Source organism: Squalius cephalus (assembly GCF_949319135.1).
Source record: "Squalius cephalus genome assembly, chromosome: 1".
Taxonomy (NCBI): domain Eukaryota; kingdom Metazoa; phylum Chordata; class Actinopteri; order Cypriniformes; family Leuciscidae; genus Squalius; species Squalius cephalus.
Window position 1 is genome coordinate 43,346,191 of NC_137122.1, and position 18,257 is coordinate 43,364,447.

At 37.1% G+C, this 18,257-nt stretch overlaps 1 protein-coding gene across 4 annotated transcripts in view; it reads right to left on the bottom strand.

Moving 5' to 3' along the window:
- Positions 1-7,526, bottom strand: part of atp6v0a1a (ATPase H+ transporting V0 subunit a1a) — a 36,136-nt gene extending 28,610 nt beyond the window's left edge. For all 4 annotated transcript variants that reach the window (XM_079891569.1, XM_079891568.1, XM_079891567.1 and 1 more), the window contains exons 1-2: positions 7,445-7,526; positions 4,232-4,388 (exon numbers count right to left, since the gene is read on the bottom strand). In XM_079891569.1, the coding sequence (XP_079747695.1) occupies positions 4,232-4,348 (117 nt within the window). In that variant the 5' untranslated portion in view covers positions 4,349-4,388; positions 7,445-7,526. The remainder of the gene's footprint in view (positions 1-4,231; positions 4,389-7,444) is intronic.
- Between the last annotated feature and the right edge of the window lie 10,731 nt (positions 7,527-18,257).

Sequence of the window (18,257 nt, forward strand, 5' to 3'; positions counted from 1 at the left end):
TTTTTTTATTTTTTTTTTATCACTTTTAAGGCCCGTTCACACCAAGGACGATAACTATAAAGATAACGATAAAGATATAATTCTAAAAATCGTTCTGCATATTAAAGAATAACAGAGTTCACACCACAACTATAACGATAAAGATATGAGGAACGATATCGTTGGGATCACTTTCAGAACGATTTTTTTCCAGCTGTCGAACGATAAAACACTGACAGCCAATCAGAATCCATTCTAATTTAAAGGTCTCACGCATTTAAAATGGATCTGGATCATCTGGGCGCGCGCGTGCTTAGAATAAAAAGACCGTTATCGGTCGTTGGTGTGGACGCATATATAGTTATCTTTATAGTTATCGTGCTTGGTGTGAACGGGCCTTTACTCATGACATGCTAGCTGGCAACAAAGGATTCCATTCATTATGCTAAGCTAAGCTAGCGGTGGCGCTTCCAAACTAAAACAATGCATGCACTGAGACAAAAATGCGTTTGCCCACCTATCTAAAGCCCCTTTCACACAGCGCGATGATCCCAGCAAATTGCAGAACGCCTTCTGTGTGAACGCAAACACGACACGGGATTGATGCCGGCATCGATGCCGGGTTGGGGACCTAGTAACATTGCCATGTTCAGTCCCGGAACGCGCGCTGTGTGAACAAAAGCCGTAATAATGCCGTGTCGTAGTGATGACGCTGAAGCCGGGATCGTTCGCCAGCTAGAGAAACGGTACGTAATGCGCAAGTTTATGATCGAATCAGAGAAAAAAATACACAAGCGTGGTTTGTCGAGAGAGAAATCGCAGCTCATAAGCAAACTTAAGACACTGCTGAGACATTACATGTCACGTCGATGTCACGTGTCTTTTCGGGATTTTTACGGGTTGTGTGTGTGAACGCACTCTCTGATTCCGGAAAATCACTGGCAGTGTGAATGAACCAAAATCAAACTAACCCGGGTCAAATCACGGGTCACTTTATCCGTGTATTTGCCGGAATATCTGTGTGAAAGGGGCTTAAATGTAGGAAAGACGGTGAATAAGCCCTATTTAAAAAAACGGTGGAGTGTTCCTTTAAAGGGGTGGTTCGGGATTTTTGACATCGGACCTCATTTTTAAGTCAGCCTGGTTGTTATTCATCAGTGGCGAAAATTTTTTTTAAAAATGATCCAGTCCTTATATTTGGATAGTTAGCCGATGCTAGGCTAGCGCGAGTCAATGGTATATATGTTAGCCAGCCATTAAAAACCGTTTTACCCACTCCACAGTGCACCAAACACAAATCAATTATAACACTAGACTATCGATGTATATGTCCGTTGAGAGAATAATGTTAGAAATCAAACTTACCTTTCATCACATGGCATTAGTTATAATTTGTTCCCTGTAATCATAAGCCTTGTCTACAGCAGCAGCGGAGTGATATTGATTACCTAGGCAACCGAGTGAGCCGGTACACACATGACGCAAGTGTATTTACCTGCGCTTCTGTTCTGTGTTTACTTTTTGCCGCATTACTAACCGGAGCAAAGTAAAATTCCGCAGCTGCTGAGAAACTAGTTCCTTTGGGATCATTGAGATGAAAGGTAAGTTTGATTTCTAACATTATTCTCTCAACGGACATTTGCATCGATAGTCTAGTGTTATAATTGATTTGCATTTGGTGCACTGTGGAGTGGGTAAACGGTTTTTAATGGCTGGCTAACATATATACCATTGACTCGCGCTAGCCTAGCATCGGCTAACTATCCAAATATAAGGACTGGATAATTTTTTTTAAAAAATTTCTCCACTGATGAATAACAACCAGGCTGACTTAAAAATGAGGTCCGATCATGTCAAAAATCCCGAACCACCCCTTTAAATAACCAAACTTCAGCAACATAAGGGCAGATCCCTTGAGCGCAATGAAGACACTTAAGCGACGCTCGATCAAGAATTTTTCCAATATAAGATTTGATTTCCTTTGATTCTTCCGTCCTCATTTTTTTTTCTTTGCTGAGACACGAGGAAAGGAAGTGAGGAAACGAGGACTCACAAATCTGAAATGAGTGGCATCCACTGTCAGCAATACTGCAGGGCCAATAACAATCAGGAAGGAATTACAACGACACCATGCATGTCTGGTCCTGAAGCATTTCCAGAAGTAGAATTTTTATAAAACAGAATTGTCAAACAAAATGAGCAATGCAAGCTCTTTGAGTCTAGCTAAAACAGAACAAATATGACATATGCAACAATAAAAAAACGGGGAAAAAAAATGAAAATAAACGATGTAGTGCCATTACTGGATGTTTGAATAAGGCAAAAACTTTTCTCAAAGGAGAATGTTTACCTGAAGTCACTAATGCAGATGTCTAGCATTGTCTTGTAGATACTGAGCTTGTCTAAACAAGAAAGGCAATGAAAGCATATCATAGTTTAGATGCTTATTTCCTCAGCGGAACATTCAGTAATATTTAATCGCACCCATTATTATTAATGAAGTTAACACTGCAAGCGAGTAACTTTTGCAGCTTCATTCATTAAAATTGCAGCGATCTAACTTTTAGAGCCTGTAAAGAAATACTCTGACTTAACAAGCCAACTAGACTCTACCTATCACACTAACACTTAGTTGGCAAAATTTAGTTTCCCCATTGAAGATAAAAGGGGCTTTCACACAAGAGGATCGTTTTCATAGTTCCTATACCTTTCAAGGACCTGGGAATGATTTTAGTTATAGGAGCGCCTTTTCGGAGGACTAAATTAGTAAATTACCTACTTCAGCACAATAGGAACTACCAGTGATGTAAGAGTAAGTTGATTGGCTGAAACTAAGCCATAGGAAACACCCGCTATTTTTAAAAAGCCGCATAAACACACAGTTTACATATACTTACTCCATGAAAATGGAAAACAGCAATAGATAGCATTTACCTGTCACCTCTGTGTGTGGCATTGTGGTATTTTCTCAGCCTCGATGATATGTAGCACTGCCAGTTGATATGTACCACTGCCCTCCTTTTTGCTCTTTCAATCGCATAACTTATACGTCTACAATTCCACCTCAGTTATCATGGAACGATTGCAACCAGGAAAATGGCCCTAAAAGAAAATGTTGTTCTTTCCTGTACAACGACGTAACTCGCTGCTTCACTACCATAGTACGATGCATTGTTGAAGAAATCAACTAGTCACGACTGTTTCCCGAAACAATACTGTCGCAAAGTGATCGTTCAACCACGTTGGTTAATGATGTCATGCAGGTGTTTGAGTAATAACTTCTTTTAATGAATCTGTTTGAGATCTAATTAATGCTAGATGTTTTGCTATGAATTGTGGACATGGCATCTGAGGACTAATTCTCACTTTTCTCAGTTATTTTGCTTTATTTACAGATCCAATCATAGGCTCATTCTTACGTACTAGAGCACGTTCGCACTCTAAAAAAAAACGGTGCTTTAAATCTCTTGACAAACTAAAAGACGTAAATGACATTTGTATGTATTCTAAGATTATACTGAATGTCAGCTTGCTTATTTTGCTCAAGATAAGGATTTATGAAGATCACGTCGTTCCAACCACACAACTTTGCAATGCTGTTTGCGAATGTTCGGCCGGAAAGCTAGTTATAAAGTTTTAAATATGGATATTTTTTCTTATACAAACGCATCACTTTGCTTTAGAAGGCCTTTATTAACCCCCCGGATCCGTGTGGAGCACTTTTATGATGGATAGATGCACTTTTTTGGACTTCAAAACAGAAACGGCCAATAAAGCTTGGAAGAGACAGGACATTTTTTAATATAACTCCGATTGTATTGGTCCGAAAGAAGAATGTCATATACACCTAGGATGACTTGAGGGACTAAATCATGGACTAATTTTCATTTTTGGATGAACTATCCCTTTAAGGAGTTGCAGTTATCATTGAGTCTATTTAGTATAGTCATTTCATGTTTATTCATCTTCGTCATGTGAGTTTCTACTACAAAGCTATTGCGATTGTGACACTACAACTGTCCTACTGCTTCTCTCTTAAATCAAAACACTTGAAATTTCCTTAGTTCAGGCATCCTGGGAGCATTCAGCCACCAAATGACATTTTACACACAATGTAATGCTGACATTTGTTGACAATGATGTCAGTGTTACTGCTATGAGTCACTATGAATGAAGCGCCTTCTACGGTTGTTTGACAATGAACCGGAAATGTTCCAGGAACAAATATCAATATGAAATGGTTTATACTTACATCTCTAAACTGCACCATTCCAACCTCCCCCAGCTCACTGACACAGCAGTAGGCGGACTCAGACTGGAGGAAGAGCTGGGCCAGGGTCATCTCCTCACTGCGGAACAACTCCCCCATAATGCACTGCTCTCTACTCAATGCACTAAGGGGAGAATGTCTGGGGGAGGAAAAGGAGAAAAAAATTAGAATAAATAATATAAAGACAAAAATGAAAAGAAAAGAGTAAACGTTGGAGAATATTTTTTGTTTTACAGCAGACAATTGGTTAAGCCACATTTGCTGTGCAAATGCAGAATATTTTACTTTGACCAAGAGGAAGGATGACCGGCCCTTAAAACAGTACATTAGCATGTTTAACCTCAGTTGCCCCACTATACACAAACAATTCTGATGTCTTTACTGATTTTGTGCAAATTTTGTTATGCTTCCAGACATGTGAGATGATGATGCCACAGCTAAATGCTCTGTCAATGCGAGCTAAACTTCATTGGATATGGCAGATGGTTTACAAAGTCAACAAAATCATGTGAATGTTCTGTTTTCAAGGCTTTAATATTCAATGGTCATCCGACAGTTCTGTTCTTTAAATATAATTCAACTAAAAAACAAATTAAAAATTAGATAAATATAATATCATTATGCATGGCAAAACCCTACTCCAAGCAGTTTAAAGGGATAGTTCACCCAAAAATGAAAATTCTGTCAGTAATTACTCACCCTCATGTTGTTCCAACCCCGTAAGACATTCGTTCATCTTCGGAACACAAATTAAGATATTTTTGATTAAATCTGAGAGTTGTCTAACTCCTCCATAGGCTTCTAAAGGACTGAAACTTGCTGGCGAATATTCTGAATATTAACGATGTCTTTAATACATTTTCTGGGCCAGCAAGTTTCAGTCCCTTAGAAGCCTATGGAGGAGTTAGACAACTCTCAGATTTAATAAAAAAATATCTTAATTTGTGTTCCGAAGATGAACGAATGTCTTACGGGGTTGGAACAACATGAGGGTGAGTAATTACTGACAGAATTTTCATTTTTGGGTGAACTATCCCTTTAAAGGTAAAACTTCTGCCTCATTTCATAACACCAAAAGCACAATTTTCAATATAGACTAGGCCTATGTAAAAAAAAAAAAAAAAAACGTCTTGAACTAACGATTAATTAGAAACAGTAATAAACAAAAAAAGCTTCCACAATGAATCTTGTGCCCAGAGGACACTCAAGGAATGTTATGCTTCTGTGCCGCTACACCATTCTCGTGGCATGTGATGCTCGAAACAGCTGTGGGAATAAGCACATGCCATCTCAGAGGAATGAAGAAAACACACAGGAGCATTCAGCGATTACACAGAATAACCTCATGAACTTAAATTTCCCTGGACCTACAGCTACAACTGCATGGAATGTGCTCTCCTAGGGCAAATCCTTATCTTCTCAATGTAATGCATCTGGTTCTCTCAAAGGAGTGAACTGTAAAGTGTAGCCCATTCTTCAAAGCAGTCCTTCACTTTGTGTGAAAGAAGTTTACGATTCATTAAGAACGATTGTACGATGGACTCCACTCACAGGGAGCGGATTAAGGATTAAGCTGCACCATGTGACTCTCCGTACTAAACATTACCAACACAGAGGCACTTTGTGGCATGCTAAGACACAAATAAAATCGATAGAGCACAAAAAGCCATGTAGGCTAATGGTTCGGCTAGGTCCATTTTGACAACTTTTACGTGCTCCAAATGGCACAAAAGCAGCCTTGATTTCATGGGTAATTCCACACGTGCTGAATAATGCAACACTTTGGGGAATTATCAAGATGCAGATACTCTTTCAGCTGTCTCTGTGTATCCTTCTCTTTTTTCCATTCTCCTGTACAACTACATACAGCTATCCCAGCATCATCAGGTATCAATGCAGTGGACCAAAGCAGAGACTTTGAAAAATAAATCCTTCAATGAGACTGCATATTAATAATGTGAACACCTGTGGTAGGGCGCCTAATCAGGTTTAATCTGAGTAATTTGTACTGCTATAATCTGACTGACTAAATCAACGGTGACAGAGCAATAGAATAGAACAGAATGGAACAGAATAGAATTAGAATAGAATTAGAATAGAATAGAAGTCTATTTGGCCTCATGAAACCACGAAGTCATGAAACTGTTGAAGGTACAGTCGTCCAACAAGTCCTTTATTTTTTATAGCACTTTATACAATAGAAATAAAGTTACAAAGCAGCTTCACAGTAATAAACAGGATAGTAACCAAATGAAAGGTGCAAACTTCATTCAAACATCAAATTCTGAAGTAAAGCAGCTGTAGCAAGATAACAGTGTCATTACTCAGCACAATTCAGTTTAACGTTGATAATATATGATTCTATGATCCCCCAAATATGATTAAGTTATCCACGTTGAAGGGACCCCATCCTAAGACTTAAAAAGGCTATTATGTTACATTCTTACGTTTTTTTTCTGTTAGATGTATTATTTAAAAAATAATAATAATAATAATAATCTTTCAATAAAATGTTATGTTGTTAATTATATTATTGCCTATTTAACGTTATTAGGTTTCATCTTATTTTATTTCATTATGTATTTATTTTCACATCGGTTTTACGGTTTTCCCCTACACAACAGAATGAGATGACATTTATACAGATTATATTAGCAGTATATTAGCCGCTTTGCTAAATGGTGAGCGATCAAAAAAAGAATTGAACAGTTGTTTTTAGACTTATACTATACTACTTAGTCACCCAGCGGAAATGACTTGCAATGTAACGCAAAAACGCCTATTTTCTGTAAGAAGGAGTAAACACAACTAGCCTGACAGAGGACATTAGTGTACGTTGGCTGTCAACCCAAGCTTAACGTTAACGTTACGCGTCAACAAGTAGTGGAGCAAAGTGCCACTTTCTTCACTTCAGTAGTAACGTTGCGATATGAAAGATGGCAGGGGTCTCTTATAAAGTTCCAACTTAAACATTAAAACACCTAAGCAGCCATATTAAAGAGTTAAAGCGCTAATGCTAATGATCCTCGACAGGTTGTTAACGTTACCTCAGAGAACATAAACACTCAACAACGTATCCCAAAAAACTGAAAGAAGACACGCTAACGTATTCTGTTCTAAATTCAACTCACCGGGCGTTTCAAAACAGCTAATACGTGAGAATAAAGTTATTTTAGTAAGAACAATGTAACTTACTGAGTTTAAACGGTTGAAATTGGAGTGCTGTGGTAGTCTCTGAATCCTCTGCGTCGTGAGCATCAGCTGACCAGAACGAGGCAGAGCGAACATGACGTCATGAACAGCCCAGTCCTGCTCACGTGACCGAGATTACCTGGGCAGAGGAGAAGAGGGGAGGTTCCGAGGACAGTGCAGGTGGACATTGGGGTGGGTATCTGTTTGTGAGCTGGTGCTTTCTTTCCGTTTTTATTTCTTTACTTGGCATATTTCTTATTATGTCGATAAATATTTCCCTGCAACACTGTTGAATTGTAAATGATTTGTTCTTTTAGTGCTTTAAGTTCAATGACTTTCTCAAAGGTTAAACATTTTGTATACTTTCATATATGTTTTTTCTCTCACTATTTTCACTGTTCCTCACTCCCTTTTGGTATCTGTGGCTTGCTTTTGATGGTAGTTACCACGGACCACATCCTGTGTCTGTCACAATATCATTGACCTTGGTGCCTTTGATGCTCCAGGACTTCTTCACTAAATAAAGCAGCTCTGTAGAAAACAGTGATGTCATCGTCCAGCTCAGTTTAGCTCTCATTCAATAGTGTCAGCACAGTCAAATCAATAATAGCCTATTGCTAAATATTATGTCCCCAAAGCAAGCCAGAGGAGAATGTGGCAAGGAACCTGTGAAGGAAAAAAAAAAAAACTTTGGGAGAAATTAGGCTCAGTAGGGGAGCAGTTCTCCTCTGGCCAAACAAATCAACATGGTGTGGATATGATTCTGGGCCTTAAATTGATGCCAGAGCAAAGGAATAGAATAGAATAGAATAGAATAGAATAGAATAGAATAGAATAGAATAGAATAGAATAGAATAGAATAGAATAGAATAGAATAGAATAGAATACATTTAGCAGACGCTTTTATCCAAAGCGACTTACAAATGAGAACAACCGAAGCAGTTAAACTAACAGGACAACAGTACATGCAAGTGCTATGACCCTTCTCAGTTTAATCTAACGCAGTTTTATTATTATTATAGAACAGAATAGAATAGTAGAGAAAGTTTTAGTATTACTGGATCAAGTGCTGTCGAAAAAGAAGCGTCTTCAGCCGTTTCTTGAACGTGGCTATGGACTCAGCCGCTCTGGTTGAGTTAGGCAGATCATTCCACCAGCAGGGAACAGTCATGGTAAAGGTCCGAGAAAGAGATTTTGTGCCTCTTTGAGATGGCACCACAAGACGCCGTTCACTTGCAGAGCGCAAGTTTCTGGATGGTACATAAGTCCGAAGTAATGAGTTTAAGTAAAAGGGAGCAGAACCAGTGGTTGTTCTGTATGGCAAACGTCAGTGACTTGAATTTGATGCGAGCGGCAACTGGCAACCAGTGCAATTTTGTGAGGAGAGGAGTGACGTGTGCCCTCTTCGGCTCGTTAAAGACCACTCTAGCTGCGGCGTTCTGGATCAGTTGCAGAGGTTTGACCGTACAAGCTGGAAGACCTGCCAGGAGAGCGTTCCAATAGTCCAGTCTGGATAAAACTATAGAGTAGAATAGAATAGAATAGAATAGAATAGAATAGAATAGAATAGAATGGAATGGAATGGAATAGAATAGAATAGAATAGAATAGAATAGAATAGAATAGAATAGAATAGAATAGAATAGAATAGAATAGAATAGAATAGAATAAAGAAGTCTTTATGTCATCACAACCCAGAAAACTGTTGAAGTTTCAAAATTGAGCTTGATGTAACCCTCTTCTCAGCTGGGTTCCGTAAGTGACCAGTATTCATTTTCAACAGCATGAATCTCAAACAGTGGCTTGATCTTGAGAGCTAATGCCAAGAGGTCACTGCCTGTAGAATCTGTCACTGTCTCTTTAATGACACACAGAGGAGGATGGGTGAACTAGCACCAGTGTGAAAATTTTGAGTCACAAGGTTGACGGGACTATTCCAAAGCTGTGAGCAAACAAATCACAAATCAGAGAGTTCAAATCATTCAACCCGATAATACGGCCTATGACGCATATGGGTTGTGCAGGATATCAAGGAATGCTTTAGATTTAAAACAAGTTTAACTCGGGTAATCTCAATGTGAAAAAAGTGGATCAATTTACCTGAATTCACAAAAACAAAAAAAGTTATATTCAAAACAAGAAATAAATAAATAAAATTCTGTCATTATTTACTCACTCTGTCATTCCAGCCTTTGCAACTTTTCTTGCTTACAGCAAAAAAAGAAAAAAAAATATAGGCTAATATCCATCCATTCTCTAAACTTCTTTTAATAGAATGTATATTTATGTAATTAATATGTTTATCTGGTTCACAAAACCAGTATGATTCATGAACTCCTTAATTCGTAATGATCCGTCTTCATCTCACTGATCTGTCGCAACATATCGCAGTATATCAGGTTATATCAGCCATAAATCAGTCTGTTTCTCATCCAAACGATATGGCTTCAGAAGATACATATTTAGTTCACAATGGACTATTTTATGGTACTGTAATGGTGCTTTTGAATGCTTTTTGAAGTTCTAATCCCTCATTAATTGTAACTGCTTGGAAAAGAGCAACCAGGACATACATTTATTTAAATTTTTATCCATACATGATGAGAGGGCATCTTACAAGTGCACATATAGGGTTACAGATAATTTCTCAGTCATGATCCTCCTCAACATGTAACTTGAGGCCTCAAGTGTGTTTGTTAGTGCAGGGCAGGCTATGACTAGTGATATCTGTTGGTTGCAGAAAACAAAACAAAAAAAGCGTTCACCATATGGAATACTGTCCTCGCTGGCTTCTATACTCTTCTATGAAGAAGGTGTTTGTAGATCTGCAGCATGTGTGGGTATTCATATTGTTTAGTAGGCCTATATGTGTTTGAACGTGGTGTTGTTTTTATGGCATATAATGGTCTTATTATATAAACACGTAGGCCTATTTCTGTTCTGTACATTCTCAACTATACGTATATTGGGACTTCTAGACCTTAGAGTTTTGTTAACTGTTGTGTTAGAGACAGTAGCGCAAAATAGCTACACAAGTGTGAGGAGTTATAAAGGATGATTATTTATTACGATGACACTCCTTTGTTAAATGCTTTCAAAATTTATTAGGTAACATAATATGACTGCAACTTTCTTTATTTCGAGAGCAGAGAGCATGCCCACCATGTGCTTTTAACAGATAAAGCGCGACCTAGAGGCTACTGAAGGCATATGTACTACACCCTCAAACCACCAGGAGGCGCTAATGAACAACACATTAGCACAGGCCAAGAAACTACAACGTCACACTACCTGAGGGGCTGTGAAAATGAAAACACACCTAGATGTTTTAAAGACTCGTTGGTTATCTAAAAATAGTTGCTCCATACTAGTTTTGCTAACAACAATTTTAAAAGGAGGACACTTGAGTTCTGGTTGCATGCTATCTCACTGGCCTAGAACTTGATACAAATTTAACTGTGGTGCCTGAACAAAAGCATTTTATTCTTAGATAGAGCCAGGACTTATCAGATATTTCCCAAGATACAGAGTGTAATGTGAAATTTTGAAGTCCATTAAAAAAAGAAATAACCTATATTAAGTGCAAAGAAAACACCTAGACTGCAGGGAAATGAACCGTGCAAAAACCGCTTCAGGCTGCATGAACAGGCTTCCTGTCTGTGAGGTTTTTCACAAGTTATATTTCACTTAACTGACACTGAGATTATTTTGTCTTTGAATTATAGTGAGATATAATTTCCCTAACTGCCAGAAGCTCTACTCTCTTGCCAACTTTTTAGCCTGTTTTATGTTTTCTTATAAATTTATTATTATTATGAAGGTTTTTATAGCTTTTTCACATATAAATTCCTTTTCATGAACAAAATGTGAGCATGCCTTTGACTTATCTTATAAATAAGCAATAATATAAACACAAAAAGGCACAGGAGGTTAATACAGCTCAAGAAACCTCAGAGAAACTTATGCTAGTGTGCTGTGGTGTTTATTTGTACAGTACAAAGGCCCCGGGAAGCATAATAACGCGCGGAAGTAGTCCAAACAAGGTTGAAAATACCATCCTACTGTTTTTAGGGGTAAAAACTAAAATTGTGTGCCTTTTTAGTTTCATGCTTTGGGAACGAAGGTGTCAATGTGCTGTCCCACAAGAGACTGCGTGCACTTCTTATTGCAAAAGCCTCTGGTTTCATAACATTACCTCAGGCTCTTTGATCTAATTTGATGGTTCCCATGTGACAGAAGCATGAGGTACAGCCGGCTTGTGTAAGAGTTGCACATTTTGTTGCTTTAGATTTACCTAGAACCTCAGTTTCACTCTTCAATAAAAAGATTCCAAAAGGTTTTTTTGTTTTTGTTTTTAGCATTTTTTGATGAACCATTTTTAGTTCCACAAAGACAGTTGAAGGTAGCCACATAAATACTATGGAAGTCAATGACGTCTGTAAACTGTCTGACCAACATTCATCAAAATATGTTCTTTTGTGTTCAACAGAAGAAAGAAACTATAATAAGACGAATTATTATTATTGTTTGGAATAACATGAGGTTGAGTAAATGATGACAGATTTTATTTTTTGGACGAACTATCCCTTTAAGAAAGGTTTTCGAGGAACCATGATGGCTGATGCCAATAAATAACCTTTATTTTTACGAGTGTATCAGTCACTGTCACACTCTTAAAAATAAAGTTTTTTATTTTATTTTTACATGTTTAATGGCATGTTCCATAGTGACATCATGCCCTGCTATTAAAAAGTCAATAACATTCATTACATTACACTCATCAACTGGATTGTACATGCTGTTCTTCAACATCCTTATGATTGACAGGCCAAGAGCAAGAGCAAGAGCCAGAGCGAGAGTGCGCATTTGAAATGTTTAAAATGTGCTTCCTTCTCACATTCCTTGCTCGAAGGCACACAGTTCCATTGATCTGTTTTTCAAACTTAGTCGTGATTTAGTGCCCACTGGAGACAAGTTTAGTCTAAGGGCTGTATCTTACTTCACCTTAGGTCGCTCATATTTCAACCGAATAACCACTAGAGTATGTCCTAATTTAATCAAAGGATTGATCAACTGAAGAAGACAAGATAATAGTTATTTATGGACACACACACACACCTCCAGCACACATACACACACAAGAATTTTCTGGTTATTGTTGTGTTTTCTATGGGCTGGAGTACAGATGATCTCCCTTTCGATAAAGCAGTATAGGCTATTGGATTCTACGGGCTCACTTTCAAGAGCTTTAAATAAATAAACTCCATTAATGTGAAATTCTCCAGCAGACGGATGGAACGAGACGAAAGCCTGCGAGAATGGGGAAAAGATTGTGTTCCCTCATTCACGTCTATTGCGACACACTTCGTCTCTATATGCAAATACTGATGTTATTCGCTGCTTCTTAAAGCTTCATTTAAGGCTGGAACACATTACGCAACTTTTAAAATCTGTACTGGTTTTAAAACACTAGGCATTATCATACACTTGTCAACTTTGTGAAAGGCAGGAAAAACTCATTATACATCACACATTACCAGACGTTTAAGTCGTTATTATTATTAGGCCTATACCAATTACCTTCATAATACTTTGGAGTGTAGAACATGTAATTGTGGTCTTGTCAAACTACACTGCAAAATCATTTTCTTAATCAATATTTAGGCCTTGTTTTCAAGGAAAATAATCGACGAAAAATGTTGTATAAAAAAATTATATTTATAGGCTAGCCTATCCATTCTGCTTGACACAGATTGACAGTTAAATCATGGACATCCAGTATTTTATGGCCAAAAGCCAGCTTCTCTAGTTCATCGCTTCTGTATGTAAAAAATAAAATAAAATAAAAACTGAGAGGAAAGGTTTAGCAAATGAGTGGGCGTGGCCTAATTATGATTCATGCTGTACAAACGCTACTCAAGGTAATTCTGTGGTCTGAGGTAATCAATTGGGATACACCTTTTCCTATCAGCCTTTTGAGTGACCCTGCCTCAGTGATAACATTGTTTCTCACACACATCATTATGACCTGCCATCCCCTTTCCATTGTTCTCATAATAGGAACATGTCCGTTTATTTTTTTAATGGTGAAAGATTTAGTTGATTACAGCGAGAAGTATTCAACGAAATGTAAAAAACTGGCAGAAACTCTCAAATCCACCAATTCTTTTAAAAACACAGACAAACACAACCACACACACATCAATAAACCATAAAATGAATTGCATGACCTCAAAGGAAGCTTGAATTCCTGCAGAAATGGAGTAATTCAGATCCATTTTGATGTACTGATAAAGCAGCTGTTAAAGAGAGATCATACCTTTAATTCTTCATCATGCATGCAGACACGCAGCATGATCCCATAGAAAATAGATCAGATATAACGGAACATAAACACACACACACACATAGATTCTCTCAGGCATGATCCTGAAATGATGATCTAGATTCCTATGTGTATCTGCTCGCCCTTACAGAGGAAGAAAAACAAATATTACTTTGAGATAAAGAAGATTGCAAGGAAACAGGCAGAAAGTCTATAGTTCAAGTGTGTTTTGATCTTTTCTAAGACATTTTTCTAGAATAGCTGAGAATGACCAAAATAGCTGCGTTTTGTGGGAAAACGTGGTCGTGCCACCGGGGACAAAACACAATTAACACAGCATAAACTTGGAAATAGAAAGTTTGGGGTTTTAAAAACAGAGAAAGATTATGATGTAAACTGAATAAGTATTTCACGAAAGTCATGTTTAAGTAAAGTAATGTGTGACTTTGAGCATGTGAATTCCTTACAGAAGGTCAGATGTTCTTGCTTCCATTGAAGAACTGAACAAGATGTTCTTTGGATCATGCTGAAGAACATGATCATCAGGTTTCACGCAAGCGTGAATTTCAAGTACTGCTGTCATTCAAGCAAAAAATAAATATGACATTCATTATATATTTTCAATTAAACTTCACACAAATTGTTTTGCTGATAACAGAAGATGAAGATGTTAAAAACTTTGAAGATTGATGATGTTAAAAGCTTTACTTTTTCAAAAAAAGCATGACGTATGAGGCATTAAATTAATTTTTACAGCACTTACAAAATATAGAAAACAATAAAAACCTCTTCCCACTCCCAAGAGTAATTAAATAGTTTAATTTGAAACAGATCTGGAGAGGAACCTGTTTATGTGGGCAACCATACAACAAATTACATTTCATGATTGATAATAAAATAATATATGACCATATGAATTACCAATTGCATTTTCTGCCTTGCAGTTATATTACAGCTGTATACTTTCTTGATATTATGCTAATTAAATCCTAAAATAAATTTTTCAACCATATAAAACAAACCATATAACATTTAAGTAAGGAATAATGGACTCCAGGACGCTGAATTATTAGAAAAATAATGCACACCTGAGGAGCTAATGTGGCCATGACGTTACACCTCGGTTGTGTGTGTGTGTGTGTGTGTGTGTGTGAGAGAGAGAGAGAGAGAGAGAGAGAGAGAGAGAGAGAGAGAGAGAGAGAGAGAGAGAGAGAGAGAGAGAGAGAGAGAGAGAGAGAGAGAGAGAGAGAGAGAGAGAAATTTAGTGTAAATTTAGTTTGAAATTTACTGAGTTTGTGTGTCTCTTAAAGGAGAACTCCGGTCAATTTTAACATTGAGCTCATTTTTTTGTAAATTTGGAGTGCTGTCAGTACAGAGAACAACGACAAAAATCGGTGTTGCCTACACCGTGTTATCCTCTTTTTAAAATTTGCACCCTGTTGACTTCAATGGGGCAAGTTTTAAACCTGCTTTTAGCCTCTTAACATCCTTGATGTGTCATTACAAGTGCCCAGCCATGTGAGTGATTCCTTTAGAGTTAACACGGGTGAATCTGACTGCAGTAGATGTGAAAGATATGAATAAAAGTGATGTTAATTCAGCCAGCGCACATACCTGTATTTATTTCCTGTTTTCGGTCGAAGTCCACAGTAATCGATTGTCGAGTTCACGCGCGTGATCATAGGTAACTAAACCTATGCGTGTGAACTCGACAATCGACTACTGTGGACTTCGACCGAAAACAGGATGTAAATACAGGTATGTGCGCTGGCTGAATTAACATCGCTTTTATTCATATCTTTCACATCTACTGCAGTAGATGTGACCGGAGTTCTCCTTTAACAGTGTTCGGCAGCAGAGTTTATCTGCTCCAAGAACAGCACTGTTATAAGAATCAAGCATTCCACAGTCCCAGTATAATGGAAAATGTACACGTACAGTATAACAATACAACACATAACATTTACATTTTTTGTGGTGGAGTAAATGACAAAATTGTCAATTCAACTACATATTTGAACTGACCCCAACAAACCATCAGAAAAAAATATTATTGTTGAGCCCTGCATGAAGTTGTTTTCTGCACCCGATGGAGTAAATGCTCCATAAACAGAGCATGAAATAAGTTGATAGTTTGGATGGTGAGAATTTTCAGTGTTATGAAAGGACATGCAACATACAACAAGCATCTTTTTTTTCTTTTTTTTTTTAATATAGTAATCTGAGAGGGAGGATATGTCAAACAGGATGAACTTAAGGCAGGGGCTAGAGAAAACATTATATTCCATCAAGATATATGATATATTACCCTGTGAAAAGTAATTTGAAACATTCATTGCCTCATGCATGACAAAGGAGACTCTCACACACACATATCATGAACACTTGAAGCAGAGATGGCTCCCACCTTTCATCTTTCATTGCTCATTAATGTGATCATCACCATGATCACTTCTCACTCTTGTTCCTTTTCCACTGTGAGTCTCACCTTAATGAGCTCTAATCGAGTCAGAGGCGTAAAGGAATGTCCTGGTTATGCAAGAGCTCGTCTCTGCCTCCAGGGAAAGTCACAGAGGTTAAAAATGAGATGGTGAGAAAGAAGGCTTGTCATCCTATCACAAAAAGTCAAGGGAGACAAAGAGAAAGCAGGAGATTGCATAAGCAAATTCATTATTCATTAATTGATTATCTGTCATTATTTACTCACCCTCGATCCATCAGCTCTCAGGGCCTCTTACACCAAGACTGCAAACTATATCTATAACTGTAACATTTTAATAATCGTTCTAATATGAGAATAGGGAAGTCCACACCACACAGCTGTAACAATGACGACATAGTGGAACAATTTCATTGGAATCATTTTCAGAATGACTTTTTCTTGCTGATGAACGATAAAAACATTGACAGCCAATCAGAATCCACACAACTTTAAAGAACTCGAACATTTCAAGCGGCAGATGACAATAAACAGTGCTTATAATGAACATGGCACTACTGTTCGTTGTTGTGGACACTAAAATATAGTTATATTTATTGTTATAGTCAGTTTTCAAGTTAACACATTACAAGTAACATGAGTTATGTAATCAGATTACTTTTTAAGTAACTAGGAAAGTAACGCATTACTTTTCAAATCACAATGTGCGCGATGTGTGCTCTGTGTATGATGCTTATTGTAGTTCTAGACTAAAAGTGAGTTTGCATTTACTCATCCCACTTACACAAAAACAGATTCAGTATTCCTCAAAATGAATAAAAACAGTGTAATCCAAACTCAGAATATTATGCAAACCTGCAATAATGAAATATGTTAAATAACACAAATAAATGTATTAACCAATGTCTTTGTTGCTGACCTTCGATGATCCAATGCAACCATACTAATAATTAGGGGTGAAACAATATATTGTGTCACAATATATCGCAATACAAAAATGCAACACTATGTATTGTGGATAGTGACAATATGTATTGTGTATAGTTCACCCAAAATTACAATTACTGTGTGAGAAAAAAATTCAAGTTTCAGAGTTTTAGTGTCAGTATATGATGTATAATAATGCAATGGGGGAATATTTGTGGGTCCTGATAATGCCAAATGTCTTATGTTACAAGTAAAAAGTGGCCTACATTATTTTATATAAGTGAAAGAGTGCAAGCATATTCGTCTAAAATAATTCTGTTTTCAGCTTCAGAATCATGAATATTTTTATTCTGCTGTCACCATTGTCTGATGCATTGGGTTTCCAGCGCCAAGTTCAAGCCTATTCATTTACACCCACAATGTAATATCAAATTTAATATTTTAACCAACAGTACATTTTTTGTTAACCTTTTATCATATATCTTGGAGTATCGCAATAATATCGTATTGTGAGTTCTGTATCGTGATATGTATCGAATCGTGACATGAGGGTATCGTTACACCCCTTCTAATAAGCAAAAATAACTTTAGATAAACATCACATTTGTGTTTCAATTATTTATTTTTTTGTACTTTTATTGCTGAAGTAAGAGCTGGTGCTTCTCATTTCTTGCAAGGAAAGAAAATGAAGACGGAGGAAACGAAGGAAAGCTTAGACTATTGGAATATTCTTGATCACTCGAGCATCACTTCAAAGCGTGGGATCTGCCCTCATAATGTTAAAGTTTGGTTATCATAATCAATATTAATAAAGCAAGATGCCCTCTTAAAATATTTTAGATGTATGATTCATTCAATTAAAATTATTGTGAACGGGGAGGAGAATTTATACATCAGGTTTTTCTACAAGAAAGACTTCCGCATAGGATACACTTGTGCATTAACTCTTTATGGCAGATTGTCAGAGAATAATGACATTTCAGTTTGTTTCTCATCCAAAATTATCATATGACTTCAAACATTGTTAATGCATGGAAAAGAGTGATACAAATTATTTTGTGTTCCATACTTATAGTGAGAAAATGATGAGAGAATATGGTATATATTTTGGCTGAATTATTCCTG